The sequence below is a fragment of the Phyllostomus discolor genome, chromosome 2 (genome assembly GCF_004126475.2).
Source record: "Phyllostomus discolor isolate MPI-MPIP mPhyDis1 chromosome 2, mPhyDis1.pri.v3, whole genome shotgun sequence".
Lineage (NCBI taxonomy): Eukaryota > Metazoa > Chordata > Mammalia > Chiroptera > Phyllostomidae > Phyllostomus > Phyllostomus discolor.
Genome location: NC_040904.2, coordinates 18,428,692 through 18,455,767, shown reverse-complemented (window position 1 = coordinate 18,455,767; position 27,076 = coordinate 18,428,692). Strand labels below are relative to the sequence as shown.

At 37.5% G+C, this 27,076-nt stretch overlaps 2 protein-coding genes across 4 annotated transcripts in view; one reads left to right on the top strand and one right to left on the bottom strand.

Annotated features, from left to right (window-relative positions):
• Positions 1-231: 231 nt before the first annotated feature.
• On the top strand, positions 232-20,990 carry CHODL (chondrolectin). Of its 3 annotated transcripts, XM_036017555.1 has the most exons (7): positions 239-501; positions 557-814; positions 9,329-9,638; positions 9,870-10,027; positions 13,512-13,598; positions 15,418-15,520; positions 19,570-20,990. In XM_036017555.1, the coding sequence occupies exons 2-7, from the start codon at positions 736-738 to the stop codon at positions 19,652-19,654; spliced, it is 822 nt and encodes a 273-aa protein (XP_035873448.1). In that variant the 5' UTR covers positions 239-501; positions 557-735; the 3' UTR covers positions 19,655-20,990. The 3 variants fall into 3 exon arrangements, with proteins under 3 accessions (XP_035873449.1, XP_035873448.1, XP_028360444.1); XM_036017556.1 differs by lacking the exon at positions 19,570-20,990 and adding an exon at positions 18,215-19,161 and having other exon boundaries at positions 232-814; XM_028504643.2 differs by having other exon boundaries at positions 239-814.
• A 2,145-nt stretch (positions 20,991-23,135) lies between these two features.
• The window catches only part of TMPRSS15 (transmembrane serine protease 15), a 115,654-nt gene continuing 111,713 nt past the window's right edge, over positions 23,136-27,076 (bottom strand). The window contains exon 25 of the mRNA XM_028505196.2: positions 23,136-23,390. Within this exon, the coding sequence (XP_028360997.1) occupies positions 23,235-23,390 (156 nt within the window). The 3' untranslated portion in view covers positions 23,136-23,234. The remainder of the gene's footprint in view (positions 23,391-27,076) is intronic.

Sequence of the window (27,076 nt, the reverse complement as noted above, 5' to 3'; positions counted from 1 at the left end):
GCCCCACAACTTGGCATCCCCGTGGACATTAATCTTTGAGACAACCAAATTGGTCCAACTTTTGCCCGAGTGTAATAGCAAAACTGTCGCATTTTACCCAAATGAGCTTCGGGCCTGTTAGCGAATGAAAAGAGGGACAGGGAGGAGTGGAGTGGAGGAGGTGGAGCTGCTGAGTGGACGGTTTTCAAAGTGGCTCCAGTTTTTAGGGGAGGGGCCGGGATAGTCCGCAAGGCAGGAGAAACGAAGTAGTTAAAAATTGTTACTAGCGAGGGGCCGGAGCGTCGGGATGTGGGTATATAAGCCGGAGGCTCCAGCGCAGAGCTGCTGCTGCTGCCCTGAGATCCGAGATCTAGCCGCGTGGACTCAGCCCCTCACTCACTAAAAGCCGGGGAGAGGATCAAAGCGAGCTGGTGGGGTCTAACCGGAGCTTCTGCTGCAAACCTGGGACCCACAAGGGAACCCCTAACTTCTGTTCCCCCTCCCTGAACGCGCACCGCCCGGGTCGTGCGCTCTAGCGGAGTAAACCCTCGCGCGACGCCAGCGCGCCCCGTTCCAGGTCCGGCCAAAGGCGATGCGTGCAAGGGACCAGGTGGCTGGGCTCCGGCAGCTGGAGTAGGGCCCGCAGGGAGGCAGGGAGGCTCGGGGGTTAGAGCCTTGGCTGTGTAGCGGGCAAAGGCAGTCTTCGCCCGGGGCCACACCTGCTGCTGTTGCTGCTGCCACCGCCGCCTTGCCGCGATGAGCCGCGCGGTCTCGCTGCTGCTGGGAGCAGCTCTGCTTTGCTGTCACGGAGCCTTTTGCCGACGGGTGGTCAGCGGTGAGTCCGGGGGCTGCCTGCTCGCCGAGTGGACAAGCAGGGAGGTGAACCGTGGGGCGCGCAGGGGAAGGCGATGCGGGGCAGCCCGTCCTGGGGTGGAGGTTGTCCCCGGGGTTGGGAACCTGTGAGGGGTAGGGAGCCGGGAGGCGTGGGAAACGGATTGTGCTCTACGTTCTCCTCCCCCGAAATACACACAAAAAGTTTAAAAATGTGGGAAGCGCCTGGTTCAATAGCTGCGAAACGAGCTCTGCTTCATCATGAGCTGCACAGTGTTTTCGAGGAGTAATTGATTTCCACTTTCTTTGTATGAGAGTTGGCCACAGGACAGGGCTGGGCACCTGCGGCAGGGGTGGGGTACCGCGGGCACGGAGGGAGTCCCGGGAAGGAAGAGCCGCTGCAGGGAATGCCACCCCCTATTGGCCACTGCAGTCCACACGCCGTGCTCACTGCGGGCGTTTCTGAGACCGGATTTGTGGGCTATGAGTCGCTCCCCGACCCCAGGGCACACAGCCTTTGTTCTCGGGAGGTCTGACAAAGAATAGGGGACTGGTCACAGTGCGCAGACGCCTTTCCTGGGACACCTTATTTGAAGTTGGAGACTTAACAGAAAATGAGGTTGGGCTGAGGTGTGGATGGTGGCTACTAGGTGTACAGGCTCGTGCACACAATAGGTGTCCAGTTAGGTCGATGGAGTCAGTACAAGGTAAATGGTTCAGAAATGGCAAGCTTCCGAGCATTCGCTCTGATTTTTCTTATTCGTTGACTTTCACTCTCCTATTGTTGAGCAATTTATAGTTGATTCTCCCTTTCTTACTTTTTAGTAAGGTCTCTTAAAACACACGAGGATTCTCAACAGCCTAGGATGCATTAATAGGGCCTTTTTGAAAACAGCATAGGCAGCTCCTTTTATTGAAACCTCTGCGATGCTAACTAAGGTGTTGCAATGAATATTTGTTAAAAGTATATGGGTGTGTATTTTAAGTGTGGGAAGGTTTTTAAGGTAAAAACTACAAATTTCCTTTCACATTCTCTGCATCTTATAACAGGTGTCACCAGAGGTAGAGGGGACAGATGACAGCAACTTAATCAGCTGTGAAGCCAGACCTTTAGAAACTGGCATATTAAGCTTAATGGTTACTGATCTTCCCCTCAGCAATATGTGATGTTTTACATGTTCAGAATATAAGTCTTAAGTGTCTAGTTATCATGCATTCTCTACTAATTTTTTTGGCACTGTGGAGCCATTGGAATTAAATACATTGTGAAATGTCATTTGGAAATGCATACTGCTTACTTTTTTTTTTTGAAAAAGGAAAATTAGGCTGTTAGTATTTCTAAAATGGAAACTTAACAGTACCAAATGAGGATGTTTCAGAAGCCATACCATCGGTTCCATTTCCCTTTCATTTCACTTTGAAGCAAAACTTTACAATATATTTGACTCATCTGCATGTGTGAATTACATACCTGACTGCCTTTGTGTTTATCAGAATTACTCTTGCAAATGAACGGAGAGCGGAGACCAGGCTTTGAGCATAAGGTGATTTTTAAACACCTAAAAACACTTCTTTGAATTAAATAATATCCTTTTGGTATATTCTTGTTTGTGTGCCTTAACTTTGCAAGGGAATAAAAAAGATATATGGTGTAAAAATAGAACTTAAAAATTGTTGGTGAAAGTTTTGTTATTGCATAAATTGTTGCAAACCTTTTGCTGTGTTTTTTTCTACTATTTATAGGCATCTTTTGGGTGACATCTGGAACATTTCTAGTTAACTGAACATGATAGATTTGATTTAGCATAAATGATGATGTTTGCTTGATATTAAACAATTATGATTTTATGAATAATTTAATTGTATTTGGTCATAAAAGTTCACATTGACATTTAGCATTATAAACTGACTTGTGATTTTATTCTTTGAAGACTCTTTTTAGAAAATATATATTTCAGCCATAATGACATGAGCACAGAACAGTTTAAAGTGAGGCATTTTGGAAGTAGTAAGCCTAATGTCTGCCTGGTCATCAACTTTTGAGGGGTGCATCAACTTGTTCATGCCACTAGGGACCACTTATCAAAATTCTCAAGTGTGTGTTGACTGCGGCAAGTTCTTTGGGACCAGTATTAGAAATATACTTACAGTATATGGAATACATTTTCTATTTATTAAACATCAATACAACTATTTATATTTTCTATGTGGTGTACCAAAATAATCACCCTAGAAAAATGACAGGTACTCATAAAGTGATCCTTCATAGAAACTCTTATGTTAGTACTTCAAAATATTCAGTTATATTTTCTAGTACTTTATAATCCATCATCCTTTTAAATGTTGAGAGCATTATTTATAAATGAAGTGAAAGTATTTAAAAAGAAGTAACATTTTAAACAAGTTCATCATCATAATCTTCCCCTAAGAGTTAATAGCATCTAGCAGTTGTGGAGAAATATTTTTATAAGTTATTGGTGTGCTTATCTTGATGCATAAATATGCACTACAACTATATAACCATGAGAATAACAATCAGGGAGTATTTTGTGAATTTATGATGCTAAGTTGGGAACTGCTTTTAGGGTCTTAGACCTGAACTGATTTATTGCTGAACACAGATGTGTAGGGAATACCTATGGGGGCTGAAGACATTTAATTTTGTAAAGCGACTGGTAGGTAATGAAATCTTCAGGACAAAGGTAAGAGGTTTTTAGTTACGGGGATATGGATACGTATCAGAAAGAAGAGTTCAAAATTCAGGTTACCAGATGGGAAGATGTGTTTGAGGAGCTTGTGGATATTTTCAAACATTTGAAAAGTTTTGTAGTATTGTGTTTCTTTTGTTTGTTTGTTTTTTACTCTCTCTTTTTTTCAGTGCTCACAGCTGTGATCCTCAACCTGTTTGTGCTGCAAAATGCTGTTGAGTGTGTTTCATGGTGTCTCCAAATGTCTGCAGAACATTTTAATATGTATTAACTTGAACTTACAGTTGGCACACATTTTGTTTAGGAAACTGGATGTTTTAGGGAGCTCTCATTTTCTCATAGAGATGCCACAGAATACTGCAAAATCATGGTGCTGTTCGGTAGCCTATAGATTAATATAATAGCAAAGGAGATACAGAAACTGTTATCCCAGGCCCTAGTAGAATTCCATGACATCATCAAAAGCGTAAAGTGATGACGGTGCAGTTTTCCTAGATGCAATTACTTTAAGTATCTCTTGGGCAAGAAGGGAACAAATTAATCTTATTACTAGCCACTTAGTAAACGGCACATTTATCATAGCCATTAATGCCTAATTGCTGTTTTTCAGCATTTTGGTTTTGTTTTTATAACTCTTTTTCCTGAAAGTGGCAATATGTATTCCATTAACGTGATAAAGAAGGCAGTATTATTTAATAAAGGCGTGCAAGCAGCAATGCAGCTAATGTTCTCGCTAATGATTTTTACTCTTTGCAAGTGTCTTCTGTGTAGCTACTTCACATGTGGGTGGCTGGGGGTACACACTTCCCAGGGAGACTGCTTCTTTCACTCTTAACATACCACTGATGATACAACATGACCTGTGAACTTGATTAAAGTTATCCTCCTTGTAATTAGGGGAAAAATTCTGTTTGGCCTGTGTTCATTTTATTTGGAAAACAAAAAAGCTCAATAAAATAATCATTAAAGACATGTATGGTCTGGAAATATGAGATCGATATTCCAATATTAATCCTATGACTAAATGTTCAGTCATAGAAAATCCACAATCAGCTTAGAAACAATCTCTCAAGGGCCAACCCCTTGCCTATATTAGCCACCCAGTGATCATTAATGGATCAATACTAATAATTACAACATAAAAACACGAATAATGTATATATTCATCAATCCTTTATTTTTGAAATCTTCCCAGTCAGTAAAAAATGTTACATTTGAGGTATGTATGGGGGCCGTACAGAAATCGGGGTAAATGCATCAACTATACAACCTGACTTGCCCGCTTTTAAACCCTGATTTTATTATTTACGAGCTGTGTGAACTTCAGAAAGTTACTTAACTTTCCTTTGTTTTAAAAATGGGATGAGAACACCTACAGCATAGGGTGGTTGGGGGGTTAAAAAGGTGTGACACAGCTGCTCAGGCTGTGCGATGCCTGGGAGTGAAGACCAAGGAGCTGTACAGGGGACCTGGCTTAGCCGGCCCTGTGCTTGGAGTGAGGCCCCCTATGGGGAACCATGTTTCTTTTTTTCTAGGTAAAAAGTCTGTATCACCAGGAGACATCTTTTCCTAATTTACCCCAAGGCATGGATGGTGCTGGCAGTGAGGCCCTGCATACTAAATTACCGATAAATGGCAGGCTATCAGTATTTCTTTAAAGTGCATAACCACTTTTGGTAAGAAAACTGAGGCCAGGAAAGTTTAAGTCATGTCCCCATAGTTTAAGTGTAGTTCTGGAATTCCAAGCCAGTCCTGATTGACAGAATGCTTGAAATCTTGTCACACAGTTCCTTGGTTTACCATTTATTATCTAGATCTTGATTTTAAATACTGGGATTTTAAAAAGACGCGTCTCATCTCCTTGTCAGGAAGCATGTGGTATTCCCTAGCTGGAGAAGGAGGGCTCGCAACTGCCACCACCATTCATACAATGACCCAAGATTACAGTTTTGGTTTTGCTTACCAATGTTGGAAAATGGATTTCAGCACAATCTTAATAGTCATTGCATTCTAAAAACTCCTGTCACAAAAGTGAAGTTTAGTATGACAAAACTTTTTTTATGAAGGAAAATTCTGAAGAAGTCGGTGTGATATGGACCGCTGAAAACAGAAACAGGATCGGCAGCATTCGCTTACTTTCTACCTTGAAAGTGTGGGCGTTGTCATCAAAGGTCATGCTACCCTGGGTATGGTAGTGCCGGCCTACTTACCAGGGTGATTTTGAGGGGAGTAAAAACAGAACTATGATAAACAAATTATTCTGTGGGTTTCTGATAAAATAAAGTCTAGCCAATCAGGTTTGGACTTATTACGCAGATCCGCTTTTGTGTAACTTTTTCTTTGCAACCTAAGGTATGTCACAATGGAGCATTAGGAATTCATAAAGAATCTTCTGTATTTTATTGAATAATGTGATATAAATTCAATAATTTAATACTTATATGATTATAATATATGATTATAGTGGGAGGTATAAGAAAAATGATATTTACTAACAGACCGAGGACACTCCTGTCAGAAGGTTAATACATATAAACAAAATAAAACCAAACCTTAGGTCCTTTCTATTTAGGAATAAAAAAGTAAACTACAATGCATTTATGAGTTTCACTCCACTTTTACACTATTGCCAAAAGCACTTAAAGTTCTGCCAATATTTAGCTCTAAAGGAATTTTATTGACTAAGAAAAAAGACAAATATATGTATTCATGGAAATAGTTGCACATTCTTAGCTCTGATATTGATAGGAATGTATATTTTAATAGGCAATACTGAGAAATATCTCTAAATAAAAGTTAATAGGTGTGAGAAGCTAACAGAGGTGCAGAATTTTAGGTGGAATATCTTTTCTTTCTCTTGTAAATAAGCCATCAATCAAAGAATATTTGTCACAGAAGATGCTAGGCAACATTTAGTAAATTATTGTTGGACAATATCAAGGCAGCTTCTGAGTAGTAAAAATTGTTATCCAATTATCTGAATATGTTAAGGGGAGTAGAACGATAGATGGAAGTGGATGTAATAGATGGAAGATTAGGATTCCTGTATTTCAATACAGTGATGGAAGATTTCATCCGGATATAATATTTAAAAGAGGAAAGGAAATGTTCTCTGTGACCTCACAGAATGGGAAGGGTGGTGATCATTACGGTTCTCTAGGAATATTAGCCTTTGTAGAGGTGGGAAAAGTCACTTCCCAAAGATCCGTGTTAATGAGACTTCTCTGGGAATCAGGGCAGCATCTGTCTCCCAGCTGTTGGAGTTCCACTGCAATCACAGCCCAGTGACAGCAGTAGTTTGGTAGCTTCTGTTTTGCTGGTTGTGCTGCAACTTGGACTAAATTTGCCCAATAAGGTGGAAATCAGTAATGAAGTACAATTGGGTGTAAAGAAGTTCACAGTGCCAGCTTTAACTGACTGTGATATACATCTCATTTAAAAAAAAAAAACTGCAATGTTTGCACAATTTCCTGAAAACTGCCTGGCTAGATCAGAACTGGTAGTGACTTCAGGTCAAAATCTGAGTCAATACACTTTGGAGTTAATGTCTTTCTGTAGTTGGGAACTGGCCAGTGCCCGGATCCTCTGAGACTTGCCCTGCGGTGCAGCCACCACTATCTCCACCCCATCACCCAGATCCCTGGACTAATCCATCATCCACAGCCACGGTGACTGTCAAGGCTGGCTATCATCCAAGGCCTGTGCAGTATTTCTTATTAATTATGTTAATATAATCCCTGTCTGTGGATTTTCTCTTATTATCTCTCTACAGACTAACATTTATCTACTTTGCTAATACTTAAGAGTGGTATTAGGAATTTTTTCGTGACATTTAAAGCTCTCGTGCAATTAAAAATTTTTTTATTTATTGATGATTTTTAGAGAGGGGATAGGGATGGAGAAAGAGAGGGGAAGAAACATTAATGCAAGAGATAAATATCAATGGGTTGCCTCTTGCACCCCCAGCTGGGGACCTCACCTGCAACCCAGGCATGTGCCCTGACCAGAAATCAAACTGGTGACCTTTTGCTTTGCAGGATGAGGCCTGACCCACTGAGCCACACCAGTCAGGGCTAAAGCTCTCATGTATTTAGTTAGAAGTGCTGTCTGAATTTTATAAACAAGTTTAGTTTCATCATTTTTGTATCCTCATCACACATAATAAACCTGTGTTGCATTTATTTTTTTAATATATGAAAGATAAGGAGCAGAGACTGTTTGCATTAAAATCATACCTGTGCATCCTCTGAATGTGTGCTGGCTTTGTTATGTGAATAATTTTTACTTATTAAAGCTTTTCTATAATCTTTTTTTTAAACTTGGCTTTTTGACATCTTGCAAAACAATCATGTTGGACAAGTTTAATATTTTAAAAGTGCTGGAGTCAAATCCAAGTCTGTGATTTCTTAGAATGAAAAGCTAAACAAATTGCAACCTCAAGGGAATGCAGTTAGATATTTTGAAGCTTAGAGATGTGTAAAGGATGTAGAAGGCAAAAATGGAAACAGAGCTTGATTTTAAAATATAGGCATAAAAATCAGTAGGCTTAATGGCATTATTAGAATATTACCAGAAAAAACACTTTTAATTAATGTAGTCAACATAAAACCTGATAATAAACTAAGAGAAATTTTAAATAATAATAGTTATATTAGAATCAACATTTAGGACTTCCCTAATCATCTCTCAAGGAATGTTTCAGACTTATTTTGTCCATTTGAAGTCTCTTTAATTCCAATGCCCTTTGGGCATTCATACTAGCCTGTTATTTTTCATTAACAATTAGTTGGGCAGTCTGTTAATTTGTTCATATCATTCAGTGTGTTGCTCCTGGGTCCAGATCACAGTTAATGAGACAAAGGACAACTGGCTGTCTTACTTGAATTGCTGGAGCTGCCGTTTCATTAGTTGGCTGTTCTCAGCTTGTGCCAAGTTACTGAACACCCATCACTCAAACACTGTGGTGAGGTTAATGGCCTTGCACTGATTTCTGCTCCCTTCTGCCTCTGAGTGTCATCATTGGTCATTAATTGCTGATTCTGGGGGAGAATGGATGTGATACCAACACTGGCTCAGTGTGATACACTGTAATTAAGAGTGCAAAGCTCGAATGCTTTATTTTTTAGCCAGCGTTAAAGTACAATTATACTCCCACCCTTCCACCACTGACAACTTTTCTTGATTGGCTACAAAATTAAATACATAGAGAACAAAGCCTTCAATCTCAACAAGAACAATATTCACATAGACAACTCATAAGAAAAAAGTAAAGCTGTGCCTTAATTTCTCAACGTAAAGTAATTTAACTTAATTTTACATAAAACAGTCAAATATTCTGTCTTCTAAGTCTAAACCTAAGCTGAAGTCAAAGACGAAGAGAGTAGCGTAGGTCATGGCAGCAGGTTGGAAATGAGGAACAGTGACTGAGAGGGATTTGCGGCAGTTTTTAAAGTTGACAAGCAAAGATCAGAGATGAACTAAAGAAGATCACGAAAAATAAAACCAAACAGCATGACCATTGGGAAGAGTCTCTATAATCTTGGCCTACATGTCTGGTGGTAAAAGGAGGAGGGTGTAAGCAATAGAAATTCCAGTGCCGGTAGAGTTAGCTAAATCTTATACACTATGGCTTCATTATAACGTGATATGATGATGTGTATTTGTAGTTATGTCTCAAAGTCACCGGGGAAATTCATTCTGCTTGATATATAGGTATACGTGAAATTCAATTTTGAGAAAAAATTTTTAATCAAACTTTTTCTTTTGTTGCCTATGTGTTTAAGTCTTCATCTTTTTTTTTTTCCCATTAGGCCAAAAGGTGTGTTTTGCTGACTACAAGCACCCGTGCTACAAAATGGCCTATTTCCATGAACTGTCCAGCCGTGTGAGCTTCCAGGAGGCACGCCTGGCGTGTGAGAGTGAGGGGGGAGTCCTGCTCAGCCTTGAAAATGAAGCAGAACAGAAGTTAATAGAAAGCATGTTGCAAAACCTGACAAAACCAGGCACGGGCATTTCCGATGGTGATTTCTGGATAGGCCTTTGGAGAAATGGAGATGGGCAAGCATCCGGTGCCTGCCCAGATCTCTACCGGTGGTCTGATGGAAGCAGCTCCCAGTACCGGTGAGTCAGGGCCTGGGGGAGATTTCTGTTACCTGTAGAGAATGTCAAAACAGAGCAGCGGAGATCACTTAGAGGTGTTCTTGCTGCTCTATGCATAGTGGGACAAAAGTAGATTTACAGTTGTGAGTATGCGAAACAGACTTTATTTTTGCAGTATTCATTAATTATTGTATTATTTTTCATATGAACAACTGCAAACCTACTTTTGTCCCACCTGCCTTGTATTTGCAGAAACTGGTATACTGATGAACCTTCCTGTGGAAGTGAAAAGTGTGTCGTGATGTATCATCAACCCACCGCCAATCCTGGCCTTGGAGGCCCCTACCTTTACCAGTGGAATGACGACAGGTGCAACATGAAGCACAATTACATCTGCAAGTATGAACCAGGTAGGATGTGTTGTGAGTTGGTATAGCAGATCTTGAGTGTATTTGCTTATAGTCAGTTTTATCTTTAAGCTTTGCTACATTTGGCATTTTTTTTGCTCTGAAACATGAAAGTACTTGGCAACTCGTCGTATCACTGAGTGTAGTGAAGCATGGGGTATACTGTAGAGCACACTGCCCAAGGACTTAAATAGGACTAGTGTGACTAGGAACTATAGACACTGGAGTAACTGGAAATAGAAACTACAGTCACTAGACACAGAGTGAGGGAGTAACCAGAAACATCTGGAGGGGTGCCTTTAAGAGAAAATCATTTGTAACATTAAAGCCAAGTTGTGTTTTGTACATAGATTTAATGAAAAATAAACATCTATTTTGAAATATTTTAAATATTTAGTACAGTATGTGTGAAGGGGGTATGTCACCAAAGCACCTGTAGATTTACATATCTGAGCAAGTGTTTTAAGTGATTATCTGGGGAATTTAAGGGATTGAAGAAACCTTCTCCTGAAACATTAGCTCATTATTTCAGGGCGTCATACTTGGCATGTTCTGCTCAGTGAATGTTAAACTGGTCATAGCTCATTGAACCATCATAATGAAAAAAATAGGGGCATGTGCCCTGTTCTTGCTGTGATCCTCACTCTTTGAGGTGTGCTTCCTTAACCAGCTTTCGCTTGAAGTCTCCAGTTCACTGCCATAGGCCACAAATAAGAAGACCGCATTGCCCTGAGCTACACCCGTGTGGTTTCCTGTGGAAACAGTACATTTAAATTACTTTGAGTAAGACATCTCAACTGAATTGCTATTTAACCAAAAGAGAGGTTAATCAAAACTGTGTAAACTCATTTTAAAAAACAATTTAAGAAAGTCAAATTAGATACTTAGGTTTTGAGAGTATTTTTTGGCTGTTTGGCTCCTCAGTGTTCAGAAGTATCATTTTCACTCTTCTGCCTGCTTGGCCTCATGTGTTCATGGAAGTCGGTCACAGTCAAGTTCTGCTACTTCCATTATTCTCTTGAAATTACATTATTTCATTTTCTCACAAGACTGTAAAGCACAAGGGATTATTTGGATTATAGATTAGATTTAGTCTCTTCTCATGTTTATCCTGCTCTTGAGTATATTAACCAACTTTCTGTCCCTGGTGAGTTTATTTTTTACCAACATTTAGGCTGCTAAATCCATCATTACCCTCCTAGAAGATTTTACAAAGCCAAATCTGTTATGCTTTTATGTTCTTTGTCTTAATTTTTTTTGTAGAAAGATAGAAAGTTGAAATGCTCTGATACTTTACACTTGATCTTAGCTAAAAGGCCAAGAAGTGCTTATTCTCTGATAGTTTAAATTTGTGACTGTGTGTACTCAAAGCTATTAAATGAAACAGAGTATATTAAAAAAAATCTTCTTAATACAACATTGTCTTCTTCTCTGAGCTTTTAGATGAACAATTTGACCTTAAGTACATTTATTTTATTTATTTTTTTGTCTTACATTATTCAGGACACTACAACCCTAGAATCTTCTTGACTTGTTTCACATTAGATAATCTAGGTTTATATTACTCTTGGAAGAGCATTGTAGTCATAAACTTAGTATTTTTCTTTATCTTCTGTATTCCACCTAAACTTTCAAATATCTATACTTTGTGAGCAATATTGTGTTATTATTTATTGTTTTTGAAGCACATGTACAATTTTATAGCTGGTTTTATTAATGCACATATACTTTTTATTCTTTACTTTAAATATTTCCATCTTTTATATTCAGTTAGACTTCTCAATCTTAGTGTCTCATCTATGAAAGACGTTTTCATTACATTCTTTGCTTATAAGAGTCAGTACTTTTTGGGTGGTTAGTGGTTAGCCTTTTAGTGCTTTTGGGTGGTTGGAGGATTAAGCAGCAAAAATATTTAAAATTTATAAATTATAATACTAATTATTTTGAACTTCATTCTCCAACTATACCAGAACTACCTTGTGATTTGAACTTAGTCTCCTCTTTCTGCTCCGACACACCATCTAAATATGACTAATGGTATCCAAAGTGGTAAAAAATTAACCTAGCTAAGCAGCAACTGAATAATTTACTTCTGAGTTCTTCTAATTTACTTCTCATTCTTTCTGCCACTGTTTTTTTTTTTTTTTTTTTTTGCTATTTACTGTCCTGTGAGTTGCATATCTATTCATTAGGTCTAGCAATATTACCCAAATGCATTTTTATGGACATATGTCCGAATGTAATTTTTGTATTTATTAAAATTGCATTGTATATTCTTATTCTAAGGTGTTAAAATAGCATGTATGGGATTATGTTCCTAAAGCATTGTTTCTTAATCAGCAGCTGCATTAACTTAAAATTTATTAAAATTACTTTAAAAATAACCAGTTCTATGTTGATAAATTACATAATATCTGTATTCATTGTTCAGCAAGTACCAGTTGAGCATAAGCAGACAGTGCAGAAGAGTGAGTGGAAGGCAGGACTGTATCTGAAACCTAGAGGAGGCTTGTTGAAGTGTCAGGGTGACATATGCATAAGGAACAGTAAGTATTATTAGAGGATGGCATGTGATTAAGCTTCCCAAGAATACAGACTATGTGGTCAAATGAGAGTAGTAAACATTACACTAACATGACTCACTGCTCTGAAACTAAGATAAGATACTGCATGAGTGCTTTCCTTTCCATCACTTGACAAAAATAAATAGGACATTGGATATTTTTTGGATTAAATGAAAATAAATTTGTACAGTGTTTTCTTGCTAATTTAATTGATATTCCATGACTTATTAATTTAAAAAGGGGAATCAAGGAAAAAATTGGTGGCAGAGCAATACCAAATCATGGTAAGGTATTTCAACATATTTTAAGGACATGGCAATTGAAGAGATCTCATCTTATAAACCCAGGGAAAGAAACATCTCACAAACGTTAATTTAGTATTATTTTAAAAGAGGTAGACACTATTAGAAAGTAAATATAAGGAAGGAATTATTTGTATAGGGCAGATATGTACATAGAACATTAATATTTGAATCATCAGCACCAAATGCAATCCATATACAATCTTCTGCTGATTATTATTATGAGGGGACACCTAAACATGGCACTGATATTAGCACCCACATCATCTTTACTTGCCATTGAATTGCAATTAGTGGCTCTTGTGCTGTGGTCACGGATTCTTGCTTATCTTTGCCTAGCGTCCTGCCGGCTTTGTCATCACTGCCTGTAGCAGGCTGTGTTAGTATTGGCACACTGTCAACTGCTGCTGTGATTGTGTGTTGCAAGGATTCATTAGGTGGATGCTTGATTTAAAGATAATTTAATGTAAATTTAAATTCAAAATATAATTCTTAGCTGTAAATTGTTCAGAAGTCGAAACTCTGGTGTTTGTATGGTTTTATTGTAAACTTTTATTTTTATCTTTATTTGTATTTCTCTTGTTTATCATTACATATGATGTCTGAACTTATTATCTACAGAGATTAGTCCAACAGCTCCTGGAGAAAAGACGTATTTTACAAACCAACCAGGAGACGCCCATCAAAATGTGGTCGTTACTGAAGCAGGTAATTTGTTCCCAGGTTTCTAACTCCTCTGTCAAGGATAGAAACTGTACGTTTAAACTCTACTTCCTGCTGACCCCAACTTTTCCTGTTGCTTGTTGAAGTGGTGTGCTGGCCAACCAATGGAAATTTACTTTTGAGCGAGGTTAGAACAAATGGTGCTCAACTAGTTTTTTAATACAAGAACTTACTTGTTTTCTTCTAATTGGGTATATCTAGTACTAAACTAAGTAATCCCAATTAGAATCAGGATCTACAAAGAACTTCCCCAATAGCGTGTAGGACTTGTGATGGAAGGTGGTACAGGCAGTGGCCTGTGAACAGTGGTGTGCTGGTCACTGTTTAAGGGTTGGCTGGGGTGTGAAATAAAAACTCTGATTTGTTGACTTTGGAATTTTCTGTGATGTGAACACTCCCTGGCTGATTTCAAGCCACCAGAGTAACATCATTGAATAACGGGGTGAGAAAAATGCATACGGTGAGCTCTAACCCAGCTGCCTTTAACACACCACTGTCTGCAAAAGAAACAATGAAATCCCAACGCAAATTGCATGTTAGTCAGAGATAGTTTTAGCAGGGCCCTATGCCAATTGGACAGAAATATTGATTTATACTAGTTGCTTTGTGAAGTTAGAGCCAAAGTCCCCAAGTCTCAAAATATTTTCACAGGCAATACAAAATCCATGAAGGAGTAGGGAATACTGTCTCCTTTTTTCATACACACACACACACACACACACACACACGCATATATAATCATGATGGTATTTTGAAAGAGCAAGAAAACATTTTGTGAATTTTAAAAATTCTCAATGTTACCTGTTATTTGTTTGAGGCTCAAGAGTTGTTGAACTCAGAGCAAATTATACTCAACATCACTGAACCTTAGTTAATATAACCTTGTGTTAACAAAGGAAGTGACATGCAGTTAAAGGCATAGTTTGCTCCAAGTTAGGTCTACTGTGGCCAGAATTATTTAAATTAATAATTATGACAGTTTTTGACTTGGTAGCTACATGGATAGTTTTTAAGTTGTTGAAAACTTAGTACTCTTTATTTTTCAGATGCCTGATTATAAACCATTCAGAACATCTAAACCTAATTAAAGATATCAGTAAATAATTACATTAGAAATAATTTCCCTTATGACAATGAAAAAATGTTTAATAAAGTCATCTTATGCTGCCTGAGACTCCAGTTTTTATTTTATCAAGAATACCCGTATTATTAAGTGGTATGGGACAGGATTAAAAAGACAATTCATTTTAGAATTTAATTAAGATCAAGTCTTCATGTCTCTGAAGTCTTGCATCTCTGGGTTATGACTGTATCATCAGTTAGTATTTGCATATTTTGGTTTAATCTCAGGGAATCTTGCATATAATCATGGTAGTGAGCTTATTGGTTAGGATAATTACATGTCCAATAAATCAACAGTTATTTTAATAATGATTATTATTCTCTAAACATCAATGCTTGACACTCTAAGAACTAAGAAGGATCAGTGAAGTGAGATAACTATGATTATTAATTCCTGATCAAAACAAGCCCCTACCTGAATAGCAGATTTAATACTACTTTTGGAAAGATGGCATTGAATAGGAGTATGGCCATCAGTGATGTGTGATTTTGTTTTTGACTTTTAACAAACATGGATATAGTATCTCTTAGACTATTTAGTAATTAGGGAAGGGTCTTGTTTAGAATCTAGTTATTTCTAATAATTTTACTTTACCCCAGATTTTTAGAAAACTTTTATATAACTTTGGTGTTAAAATTCTGTCTCAGCTGCCTTTTTACACTGACTGTTTTACTTTTGTAGGCATAATTCCCAACTTAATTTATGTCGTTATACCAACAATCCCACTGCTCTTACTGATACTGGTTGCTTTTGGTACTTGCTGTTTCCAGATGCTGCATAAAAGGTAAATAATTCCTATATATTGAAACTCCTTGAAAAGTTTTAAAATTAGCATAAAATTATGTTTTTAATTTGCCTTAAGAGAGTTCTCATTTTTGTATCTGTTGGCACCAATCCATTATATACAATCTAATGAAATGTACCTTTTCATAGGATTCCTGCAATATCTCATTTAATCCTCACAAGCCGTATGAAGTGGGTACTCTTCCGTTTCTGTTTTTCAGTCGAGAAGTTGGTGGGCAGACATTATTTGCCTTGGGTCTCATGGCTAGTGCATGTTATGGATCTGAAATCTGAATACTTATAAACTTACAGTGTAGGCAATGATACTATCCTTTGCTTATTAAGTGAAAGCATTAATGTTAAACCTTTCAATACTGATTTCAAATTGACTGCAAGAGTCAATTTCTATACGTGTACTGTGTAGTGACTTTTCAAAATTTCAAGTCATTACCTTCTGTTTTATTTCAAAAGGATCTTTTAAGTATAGGAAATAAAGCACAGTGGTAAAAATATGTCCCTTTTTAGTAGGCAGCTTGAAATAAAATGGTATGTCCTAACAGCCAGATTTTTGGGAGTACTCTCTTACAAGGGGAGATCCAAAGAGCCCCAGAAGTAGTTTGTAAAAAAATGTGTATTTATTTGTACATGCTTGAACTTCAGTGACCTTCACAGTACTCTCCATTTGATGCAAAACACCTATCAAGATGATTTTTGCACTGCCCAAAGCAGTTTTGAACTCGGTTTTGATGCCTTTTAGTGCTTCTGACATTTTCTTTTTTGTTTCACCTCTTCCACATCAGCAAGACATTTCCCTTTGAGGACTTTTTTTCATCTGGGGGAACAAAATAATGTTGCTTGGGGTTAGGTCAGATGAATAGGGAAGTTGGGGCATGGAGTCATGCTGTTTTTGGTCAAAAACTGATGAACACACACAGTAGTATGGGCCAGTGTACTCGTATATCACTCATCATGAAAGGGGCAAATGCATTGAGTCTTCAAAAAAACTCACTGAAGCCAAATGCAGCCTCTCGCAACAGTGCCAGCTGGTGTAGTGATACAGATGGCTTCCTAGAACACTCACCTAGCCGGGAAAGCCTGTACTGCAAGGGGCCCACCCTCTAGAATACAATTCTGGTTTTTTGGGTCCCCCTCATATATGTTTATCCATATACTTGAGTTAGAGGTAAAATTTTTCCATGTGTATCAATTTGTCAATACAATTAAAATATTAACATAAGAAATACAAATATCTATGAAAAGAGAAAAAGAAAAGACATTGGATTTAAATAAAAACATGCTTGCAATAATAGACTAGACCAGTGGTTTCAAATAGTGTGCCACAAGAATTTTTAAAACATGCAATACCTGACTATTTACTCAGGAGTGCTGACCTCTTTTCCCTTAGATTGTCAAATGAAAAAGTGACAACAGCCAACACAGCCATAGCCACCCAGTGTGAAAGAATCAAAAAGTTATGTGTATGTTTTTTATCGAATAGGCAAAAAATAGATTTTTTGGTATCCCACAGAATTTCAGTAATTCATTTATATGTTCCACGAGATGAAAAAGGTTGAACGTCTCTGGTCTAGATATCTTTGTCAGAGTGTTTTCAGTAAAAAATTGATCAAGAGAATTTTTCTTTCAGGGAAGAACTTTTAAATAAGCCATTTTTCTTTTTTCATATTAATTCATCTTCTTCTTTTCTTCAAATAAACCGTAATGGATCCACTGTATAACAAAATCACCAGAAACAAGTTAAATAAATGTAAACTCCAAAGTTCACATAAATTTTAAAAAAGATCCAACGTGTGATTTATAGGCTGTTTAAGTAAGGCTTTTGAATAATAATAATAATAATAATAATAAATACTACCTGGCAACTTAAAACTGCATTTTATGTCCTCTTGGCTTTTCAATGTATATGTAAAACACAGTTAAAATAGTTTTTCAATATTTTGTATGAAATTAATATAATAGTAAGTATCCAGTTTCTTCCCTTAATGTTTCTTCCCTTAAGATGATTTATCGTTATGGAAAGCAATGATGTAAAGGAAGAATTTTTCTTTTTTACAAACATTGCATTTATTGGGACCACACTGATACACAAAATTATACAGCTTTCAGGTGCACAATCCTACAACACATCCTCTGTACACTACTGTGTGTTCACTGCTCCAAGTCAGGCCTCCGTCCATCACTGTTTATTCCACTTACACCATCCTCCACTGTCCCCACACCCCACCTGCCTGCAGTCACCAAACTGTTGGTGTGTCCATGAGTTCCCTCTCTCTCTTTTCCTCTCTTTTTTCCTCAATCTAGAAGGAGGATTTGATATAAACCTCCCATAACCCAGTGGAACTTTTAAGGAAGAGCTGTGAATAATGAGTCAGCTTGAAAAAAATAACTTGAAAAATATTATGCAGTTTTTCTCATTTCTGAGATACAAATTACTAAAGTGTTAGTAACTGAGTTTTCTCTAAAGTTTGTTTTTCTTCTTCCAAATTATGTGTTACAGTAGAGATTCCATTTATTCAAAAGTCTTCCAGATTTCTCCATCTTGAAGATCTGTGGAGTTTTCACTGTTTGAAATCCTCAGAGTAAGAATATAAACAAAATAGAGTACCTCTAGAGGCCGGGATTAGCTGTAGTGCTTAACTCAATCGTTCTCAGATCCTCCCCATTTCTTTTTTTCCAGGAAAGCAAGGAGAAACTTCATCAAAGTCTCAACTGCATTATCATCTGAGTGACTTGCAGAAAGTTTCAATTCCAATCTCGTACACATGGTGGTTTCTACCATTCCATGTCGTGTTCAAAACAATAACTCTTATTTCCTCAACTGGTGGTGACTCAAATGCAATACTAGTGCTACACAAAAACTACATTAATAACTTAACCATCTTTTTCACCACTAAAACATTCCATGTTTTTCATACACTTTGCTTGATTTATTTTCCATGTATGTGAGATGACTTCATAGGTAAAGATGTGCTGATCTTGCGTATTTGGATGCAAATCTCCAAAACATATAACTGGAACATATTATTTCATTAGTAACAAATTCTCAAGCTTATTTGTTGGAAGAGTTTTTTTTTTTCTTTGAAGGAGCTCTGCAAGGTCAGGCAGACGGAGAGTGAGTGGAGTGGGTAGAAGGCGTGCCTGTGGGGATTGGAAAGGGTGCTGCTGGAACAAGCACTGTGGGCAGGAGGAAGTGCAGAATGCAGTACACAGGCACTGGAGGTGGTTAGTGATGCAGGGAGGGTTCACTCACAGGAATCTAGACCAAAAGGAATCTAGAGCTTAACCAGCAGTCTGGCAGAAGGTGACGGGTACACCCAGGAACATGCCCCTTTTAAAACAGGAGCCCAAGAAATGGCCGTTTTATGGAGGTTTGGAAGAAAGCACAGCCCGAGGCACAGGTTGAAAGTGTGGGCCTGGACTCCACATCTGATGAGAGTGAAGCCCAACCTCAGACCCAGGGAAACTCAGATACCCACAAGTTAGCAACACCTGAATCTACGTTGTTTTCACGTTGTTTTCAGAGACTGAAACAATATTAAACTTTCCGTGATTAAGTGACTTAATTGTAGGACCTAAAAACTGATGGGAATAGGGAAATAGGAAGGTCCTTATTTATACTTAGGAGAAAAATGCTCTCTTGATATTTGGCATTAAATACAGCACATGTATATGGAAGAATATTTGAAAAGCAACACTTCAAAAATCATAGGCCAAAAAGAATGATTTACTGGTGATTATAATAAAAAATGTTGGCGTTGTGTCAGAAATATGTGTGTGCCTATCTGAATTCTAAACTATAAGGGATCCAACAGAGAACCATCTATTTTATGTTTTCATCATTTTATATGCACTGTTTACCATCTTCACAAACTGGAATAATCTGGGATTTTTTGTAAGGATGAAAAAATAGGCTGGAGAGAGAAGAAGTACCTTCTTAAAATAAGGCTCTCAAATACCTCCAGTTGGACCAAGATATGCCCGGTTTGATAAGAAGTCTCATACATTGAACTTACTTCTTTTTATGTTTTTCAGTAAAGGAAGAACAAAAACTAGCCCAAACCAGTCTACACTGTGGATTTCAAAAAGCACGAGAAAAGAAAGTGGCATGGAAGTATAAAAGTTTATTGACTTGTTTCCAGAAAAGGAAACAGAGTTTTGTAATTCTGGATCTGTATAAAGAATGGCATCAGAACCTTAGCTTGGAATGGCTTGAAATCTCAGAGGATCTGCAAGATGAACTGTAAGCTCCCCCTTGAGGCAAATATTAAAATGAGTTTTCTATGTTCATTTCATTTACAAAATATGCTATGCTGATAATGGAGTGAGACACGCTTATTTTGCTCAACGATGCACCCAAACTTCAAGTACACGGAATGGACCATGCAGACAAACTTGCTATCCACACCTCGGAAGTACGTGTGTTGGAAGCAGTTATTTTCATTTCTTTCACCTTTCATAGGTTGTAATCTAGTTAATGTAATGTAAATTGTATTGAAATTTACAGTGTGCAAAAAATTTTACCTTTACGTGTTTGATAAAAATGAACTGTTCTGATATTTATTTTTATGGTCTTTCATGTTTCAATACATGCTGTGTTGATTAAAGGAATTTATCACTGTGGTCAAATGAATTCACCCACACATAAATACACTACCATAGGAAAAAGTTTCCTGTCTAGAAATGGATCACCTTTCACTTCTCTGCTTTGGATCAGACAATGTGTAGGAAATCGCTTCAGAAATAAGAAACTATTTCAATAACTATGGTATGAATCCACTCAAATATTTTACTTAGAGGCAAGAACTGTCTAATTTCAACTGTGCGAGACACGTGCCTTACAATTATTTTTAGTTTAAAATTCAACAGATTTTGTAATGACTTTGTTAATCACTGTATAAACAATATACTCAACCTAGAACAAAAGAGGTGGCATACACAGTATAATCATATGTCTTCTTTATGTGTTGCCTATGTAACCACAAGTACCTTTCTGAAGTTTCTGAAATCAGTTTGGTCTCTCCCTTGACCACAATACAAAAGGAGTTGTTAGGGGTTTGGGGCTGAAACTGGCAGCAGATAGCTGCGTTCTTTGTCCAAGTTTGGTTGGTTTGTTTTTTTTCTAGCTCTGTTTAACCTCTATCAGCATATAAAAGGGTTTTACTGTTGGGGCCAAGTGAGTGGTCCTGTTGGTGGGGAGGTAAGCACAGCATACTAACCTTTTAGCAAAGAGAGAAACTAGGAGTTAGTGTGAAAAATGGCTGGAGGGTATCGCTGACCATGCATCCATCACTGAGGGTGTGGCTGGGAGAGAAACCAGGGCTCCTCTGTCGTATCTCCCCGTTTCTTCAATGCCCGCAGCGCCTTCTTCTCAAGACAGAGTGGGAACTCTCTGGTCCTCACATGTCTCTGTGCTCCTTTTAACCAAATAAAAAGTTCTTATTTCTGAAGAACGACCGTGTGTGTTGTCTAAATCTCTCAAGTGAATAACATACAGACATGTTTGTATCAATACATGAAGAGGACAAGAAATTACTGTTTAAAGGTGCTAAGAATAAAAGTTGTGGTTATAGAGTGTGTTAAACCTCATCTTTTCCCTGTCAGTCCTTTTCAGTTGGATGATAAAGAGCTTTCATTTAGGCAATTCACAGCTGGAGTTGGTTGGCAAAACTCAAAGGGAAAACAGAAATTAGTGGACGCTGGCCCGTCTTCAGCTGCTTAGAGATGGAGGGAATGGGCAGCTGCATTCTAAGCTTAGATCTGCCCAAACTGAGCAGTCCTCTTTCCTTGGCTGCCCAACTTTCTGGGCAGAACTGGAGACCAGCTGCTGGAAGCTACCTCTTCCCACCAAGTTCCCACCATGCGTGTCTTCCTGTAGTCAGGACTCGGCGGAAGGAGACTAGGCTTTCCCCATGTCCCTGCCTCCCATGCCTAAAACAGCTGCACCAGAGAGGCAAAGCTATGGGGAAGGGCCTTGGTTTTGCCTTTTATCTCGATCCAGGCCTGGATAACTCTTCTGGTATTACTTACTAAACTTGTGCGTTAGTAGGAGTGGGACAATGCACATCCCTGTTATTAGAAGATGGCCGTGAGACTGTCCTGAATGTTTCTTAAAATTTTAGCTGAACTTTGAAAAATAAAAAGGACTATATGGTTTCTGGATTGGCTGTGGGTGTTGTATTTTCAGAGCATTGTTCTTCATGTGTGTTTTGAACTGCAGGTGAATTCTGGAATAATATTCAGGTAGTAAAATTAAAACAGCACACCCTTCCCCTGCTGTTCTGTCCTTCCTAATTGGAAAAGTCTAAAAGAGAATTGTGTATTCAGGGACTCCTGAGTCTTTGGTCCTAAAAATAAACTCAACAATTGCTTACTAGGAGTTTGTAGTCTTCAGGCATCTGTCCACACCTTCTTTATATGAAATGTTTCTCCTTTTTTTCTGACTGGTACCCAGTGAAACAATCTTTCATGGCAGCAGATGATTATCTATGGTGCCTTTGCTGATCTTCCAGGGCCATTCCCACTTGCATGGTGGCCCCCAGTGCGTGAACGGTACATACCTAATGATCATTCCTTTTAGGGGGAGCCCAAGTTTCGCTTCCATAAGGCCGATCTATGCTAATTGACTCTGTCTTTCCACTCCTTTGAACCTTACTCTCTTTTCTATTTGGACCACGTAGACTCATGCAAGAACGTGTGTGTATGTGTGTACATATGTTGGTAAGTATGTATGAATTGTGTCTCCCCAAATAAGTCAATACATTTTGTGTGGTATGCTAAATTAAAGTTTGCACTTACCCTGGAAATGATCCAAAAGATTAAAGCAGTGAAACAAATTCATTTATTCCACATTTTTGGCCTTCTAATGATCTATTCAGCTGTGTTTAAGTTTTGCATATGTTAGAAACAACCATCCATTGTAACACACATAAATTGAAAAAGAAATTTTAATAGTTGCATTTCTTAAATATGTATAATTGTTTTTGGAAATTAAAAAATACTAGCTTGAAATAGACAGCATAAACAATCCAGGTGATACAGGATCCAATAAAAGAACTACAATATCAGTAAATTTACCTTTTATTTTGATATAAATTTACCTTTATATTTGTGTTTGCTGTTTAATTAGCTTATTTGAGAGGAATGTGCAATCAGTTTAGTCCAGCTTCATGACATGAGCTTACAAAACATTTTTTTTTATGAGCAGTGGAACCATTAAGGATATGTCCCAGATGAACTGGAAATGCACTTGGATAGAAAAACGGGAAGAATACTGAGCTTCTGACAAGAGCAATTTAAACTGGAACTAGATAATTTTCACCAGTTCATTTCAAACAATAGCATACCTTGTGTAAAACAATTATATCACTTCTTTTTCTAATTTTGCTTAAGCTGTTTTAAGTGGATAATATATGATTTAAAATAGCATTCCTTTCAGTAGGAGAGTGTGATAAAAATGATGATTAAGAACAAAGGAAATGATAGCTGTGAATAGCTGCTCACGATGTATTATTTTAGAGTTACTTAGTATTGTAAAGATTAATTCTGTTTTGTTTGTTTCTCTTCCCCTTGTGTTTCAGTAGCTAGGTGAGAATAAAAGCTTTTAGAAACTTTTTTTCTTTACAAAACTCTCCATTTCCACACTCCTTAGAGTGGGCTGGGAAAACTGCCTGATTTTCATGTCTGAGTCAGGACGCACTCTAATGGAGAAAGCTCTGTATCCACTCTGTGAACCTCGGGACCCGGGCGTACACCCCTGGGCGGTTAGGCAGAGCACACTGGTATCCGAATGATGTCACACCAGCCAGGAGCCACCTGTTGTTTTCTTGACACATTAACGGTCCTCCTGAATCCCCCTAAATAGTAAAATACAAAAGAAAATTGTAAGTGTGTGTTCAATTGATGTAAATATATAAAATTGTTTTTAACAAATTAATTCAGAAATAAAAATGAGAAATATAATTTAATTGCAAGTCACCTTTATACATATATTCTCACCATCAGTGTAGGTCAAGAATGGAAATCCTTTGCTCCTCAGTAAGGACACAGAGAAACTAAGACAACGTAAAAATCATTTATATGTATTGTTTTATAATGCATGTTTATATAGCAAGAGTTTTCTTAGTTTAATTATGGCATTTTAGTGTGTAGTATGAAATTCTCTAAGTCACAACTCTGAGAATCATCCCAACTAAAATATTATTAAAGCTTACTTTTTAATTAAAGGAGATATGTTCAAAATATTTTGAAGGGATCTGTGGAAAAGGCAATTATCCTGTATTATGTGTATTAAAGAATTTAATACACATAAAGTTGATTTTTGTGCATTAAAGAAACTAATACACATAAAGTTGATTTTTGTTGTCTTGGGTAGCATTGACTTTTCACCATTAGACAAACAACGAGATTTGAAAAAAAAAACTTGCTGTTTCAACAAGTAAGGTAAACTTGTTGAAAGAGGTAAGTATATGATATAATTTCTATCATAGGCATACATGTTTTCATCTGAGATTTCAATTGATGAAATGTTTTTAATTTTCAGAAATATTAATTATAGCAGATCCTGGTAAAGTTAATTACATAGATTTTATTTGCCCATAATTGTTTCCATGTAATCCAAATGACTATAATGCAAACATATAGTACTGTTAATTAATGATAAAATTTACAAGTTTTTTTTCATGTTAATTATGTAAAGTATTTAAATTAATCTGCCTTTTTCTTTATTTATGAAAGAAGTTAAAGCCTTGTGTATTTTCCTTTAAATTACCAGTATGATAGATTATTTCAGTCCAGGCTTGATATTAGAAATATCCTGAGAGACATTTTACCTGATTCTTTACTATCATAGGGACTTATATTTAGGGGAAAGTTTTTGGTCTATAAAGGTGTCTTTTCTTTCTTGGGTGCAGAGGAGTGTAAACTGGATTGGCAAACATAGGTTGCCTTTATTCTGTGTGTAACAAATGTATTTGAGCTGTTTGAAAGCAGGGACTGGACTTTTTATTTCTTCATCCTAAACTCTTAGTCCATCATACAGGTTCAGAAATATTTATGGAACACTGTCAATCCAAGGTAAGAATAAATATAGACTCAAAGTTATATGCAACTTAGAAATTATTAAAAATAAGCCTCAAATGCTTTGATATATTTCTTAAAAAGGTCATGTGGTTTTCTTAAAAATTCAATTTTCTGAACAGACAGCAGAAACCAGATACTGATGACCGAAACAGGGATTTTAAATTACGCAGTTCATACTGGGTCAGCTGCAACTGCTCACAAGATCTGTGAGCAGGCTTGGTGCCCAAGAGCTGGGTGGTCTGTGCGGTTGAGAGACCTAGACTGAATTCTGTCACTTCCCATCTTCTAATTACACCATTTCAATTCAGTTACATATCCTCTCCTGTCCTTGATTTTCTGATGTGTTTAATGAAGATGTTAGAAAAGTCCAAGTGATTAGTCCATTCTCCCGCTATCTCAGAGATGTTATAAGTATTTAAAAAATATGAGTGGCTGTCCAGAACACAAATAATTAAAATTGATGTTTCCACTGAGATGCTATATTTGTAAAGAAAAAAATCACTGCCTCCTTTGACTATGTGCGCATAAAGGTTGATGACCATGTTTATTTAGGGTAGTTGTTCTCAAACTTTAATGTACATCAGCATCCCCTGTTGACACGTGAAAAACACATTGCTAAGACCCACCTTTGGAGTTTCTGATTCAGCAGGTCTGTGGCAGGGCCTGAGGATCTGCACCTATGGCACCTCCTCAAGTAATGCTGATCTGCCAGACTTAGAAAACCACTGCTATAGAACAAGGCTCGGAATGGCTGGCCAAACAGATTCACTGTTTGTGCCACACTGTTAGCTTTAGGTAGAGAGGACATTCTAGAGCCACTCGTGGTGCCTTAAAATTCAGACAACTGCCTCAAAAAGGCAAGCCTTAGGCAAGCCAGAAGATATTCAAGAATGAGTGAATGACTAATAAGTCCAAAATCTTTGATAGTATAGGAGGAAAAAGGTGCTTCAAAGAACTTAGTCAAGTGATATGTCAATAATAGCATTTATAGCCCTGGCTGGCGTAGCTCAGTCGATTGAGCGCAGACTGCGAACCAAAGTGTTGCAGGTTCGATTCCCAGTCAGTGCACATGCCTGGGTTGCAGGCCATGACCCCCAGCAACCCCACATTGATGTGTCTCTCTCTCTCTCCCCCTCCCTTCCCTCTCTAAAAATAAATAAATAAAGTTAAAAAAACCCTTTTTTTAAAAAACAATAGCATTTATAATGTTAAATAATGTATCCTATTGAATCAGTCCTCTTGCATAACAATATTCAAGTTGAACAAAGAAAATCATGTGGCTCTTTAGACTGTTGAGCACTCGGTCAATAGTATGATAACATTATATGATACAAGGCACTACCTTGTGTGGGAGTTTTCTTACTAATGAATACCATGCTTAGACTTTAGAAATCACCGCCAAATATAAGATTTCAGAGATCTGGCATGTGTTACTGGCTTAATGTAACACTACATTAATAGCATCCACAGTCATATTTTCTACCTCCTGCCTGCGGTGTCTGCCACACAGCCCCCATTAACTGTAATTGAAGTTGCACAGCTGATTTCCCTCCTGGACAATAATTCTATAAATTTCCCTCTAAGTGGCCATATATCTTACCTTTAGCATATGTTTCATTTTAAAAGGAATGCATAAGATCCAGGAATAAATTGTAACATGAAGAAAACTATCCTATTTGTCTTGAATTTCCAAGCGTTCATCCAAATTGAATAAATGTAGAACTAAGCTGAAAGTTTAGTTTACATGACTTGAGACATTGATTTAACTGGGGCATACATACACAGATTCATCTGCTCAAATGTCTGTTAAAAAGTCTTATATCAAGTCAAATTATTATAACATTATGTGTTTATATACATATATATACATAAATAACAAATTGTTCACACTTTAATAAGTGAAACCATCTACTCAGAGTATAAATGGCTACTTCTACATTTGTAAGTTATTTGTTTATCAGTATTGCTATCAGGTTTAATCTAATCCAGTTGCTGTTAGTGTATCAATGTTTTATTAATTTTCTTTTTTTAAAATAGGTGATGATATCTCATTTTTAAATGGTATGTCTCTTTTTAAAGATTTTATTTATTTATTTTTTAAAGAAGGAAGGGAGGGGGAGAGAGAGAGAGAGAAACATCAATGTGTGGTTGCTGGGGGCTATGGCCTGCAACCCAGGCATATGCCCTTACTGGGAATCAAACCCGTGATGCTTTGGTTTGCAGTCCGTGCTCAATCCACTGAGCTACGCCAGCCAGGGCTAATGTTTTATTAATTTTCAAATACAGAAAACATGCCAGAAAATTTACTTACAAACTCACATAGTAGAAAAGTTAATATTTCTGAGTGCTTACTGAGTATCCTACATTGTGTGATCTAATTCTAACCTCTCCGTGAAACCTACAAGACTCACCCAAAGTCTTTCCAATGAGGGGCAAATAAAAATAGTTTGAGCATGAAATC

Excerpts from the sequence above, each read along its gene's own strand:
- CHODL (XM_036017555.1), top strand. The coding sequence starts at position 736 with ATGAGCCGCGCGGTCTCGCTGCTGCTGGGAGCAGCTCTGCTTTGCTGT. Across the intron at positions 10,028-13,511 it reads CATCTGCAAGTATGAACCAG|AGATTAGTCCAACAGCTCCT; the intron begins GTAGGATGTGTT and ends TATTATCTACAG. Across the intron at positions 15,521-19,569 it reads TTCCAGATGCTGCATAAAAG|TAAAGGAAGAACAAAAACTA; the intron begins GTAAATAATTCC and ends TATGTTTTTCAG.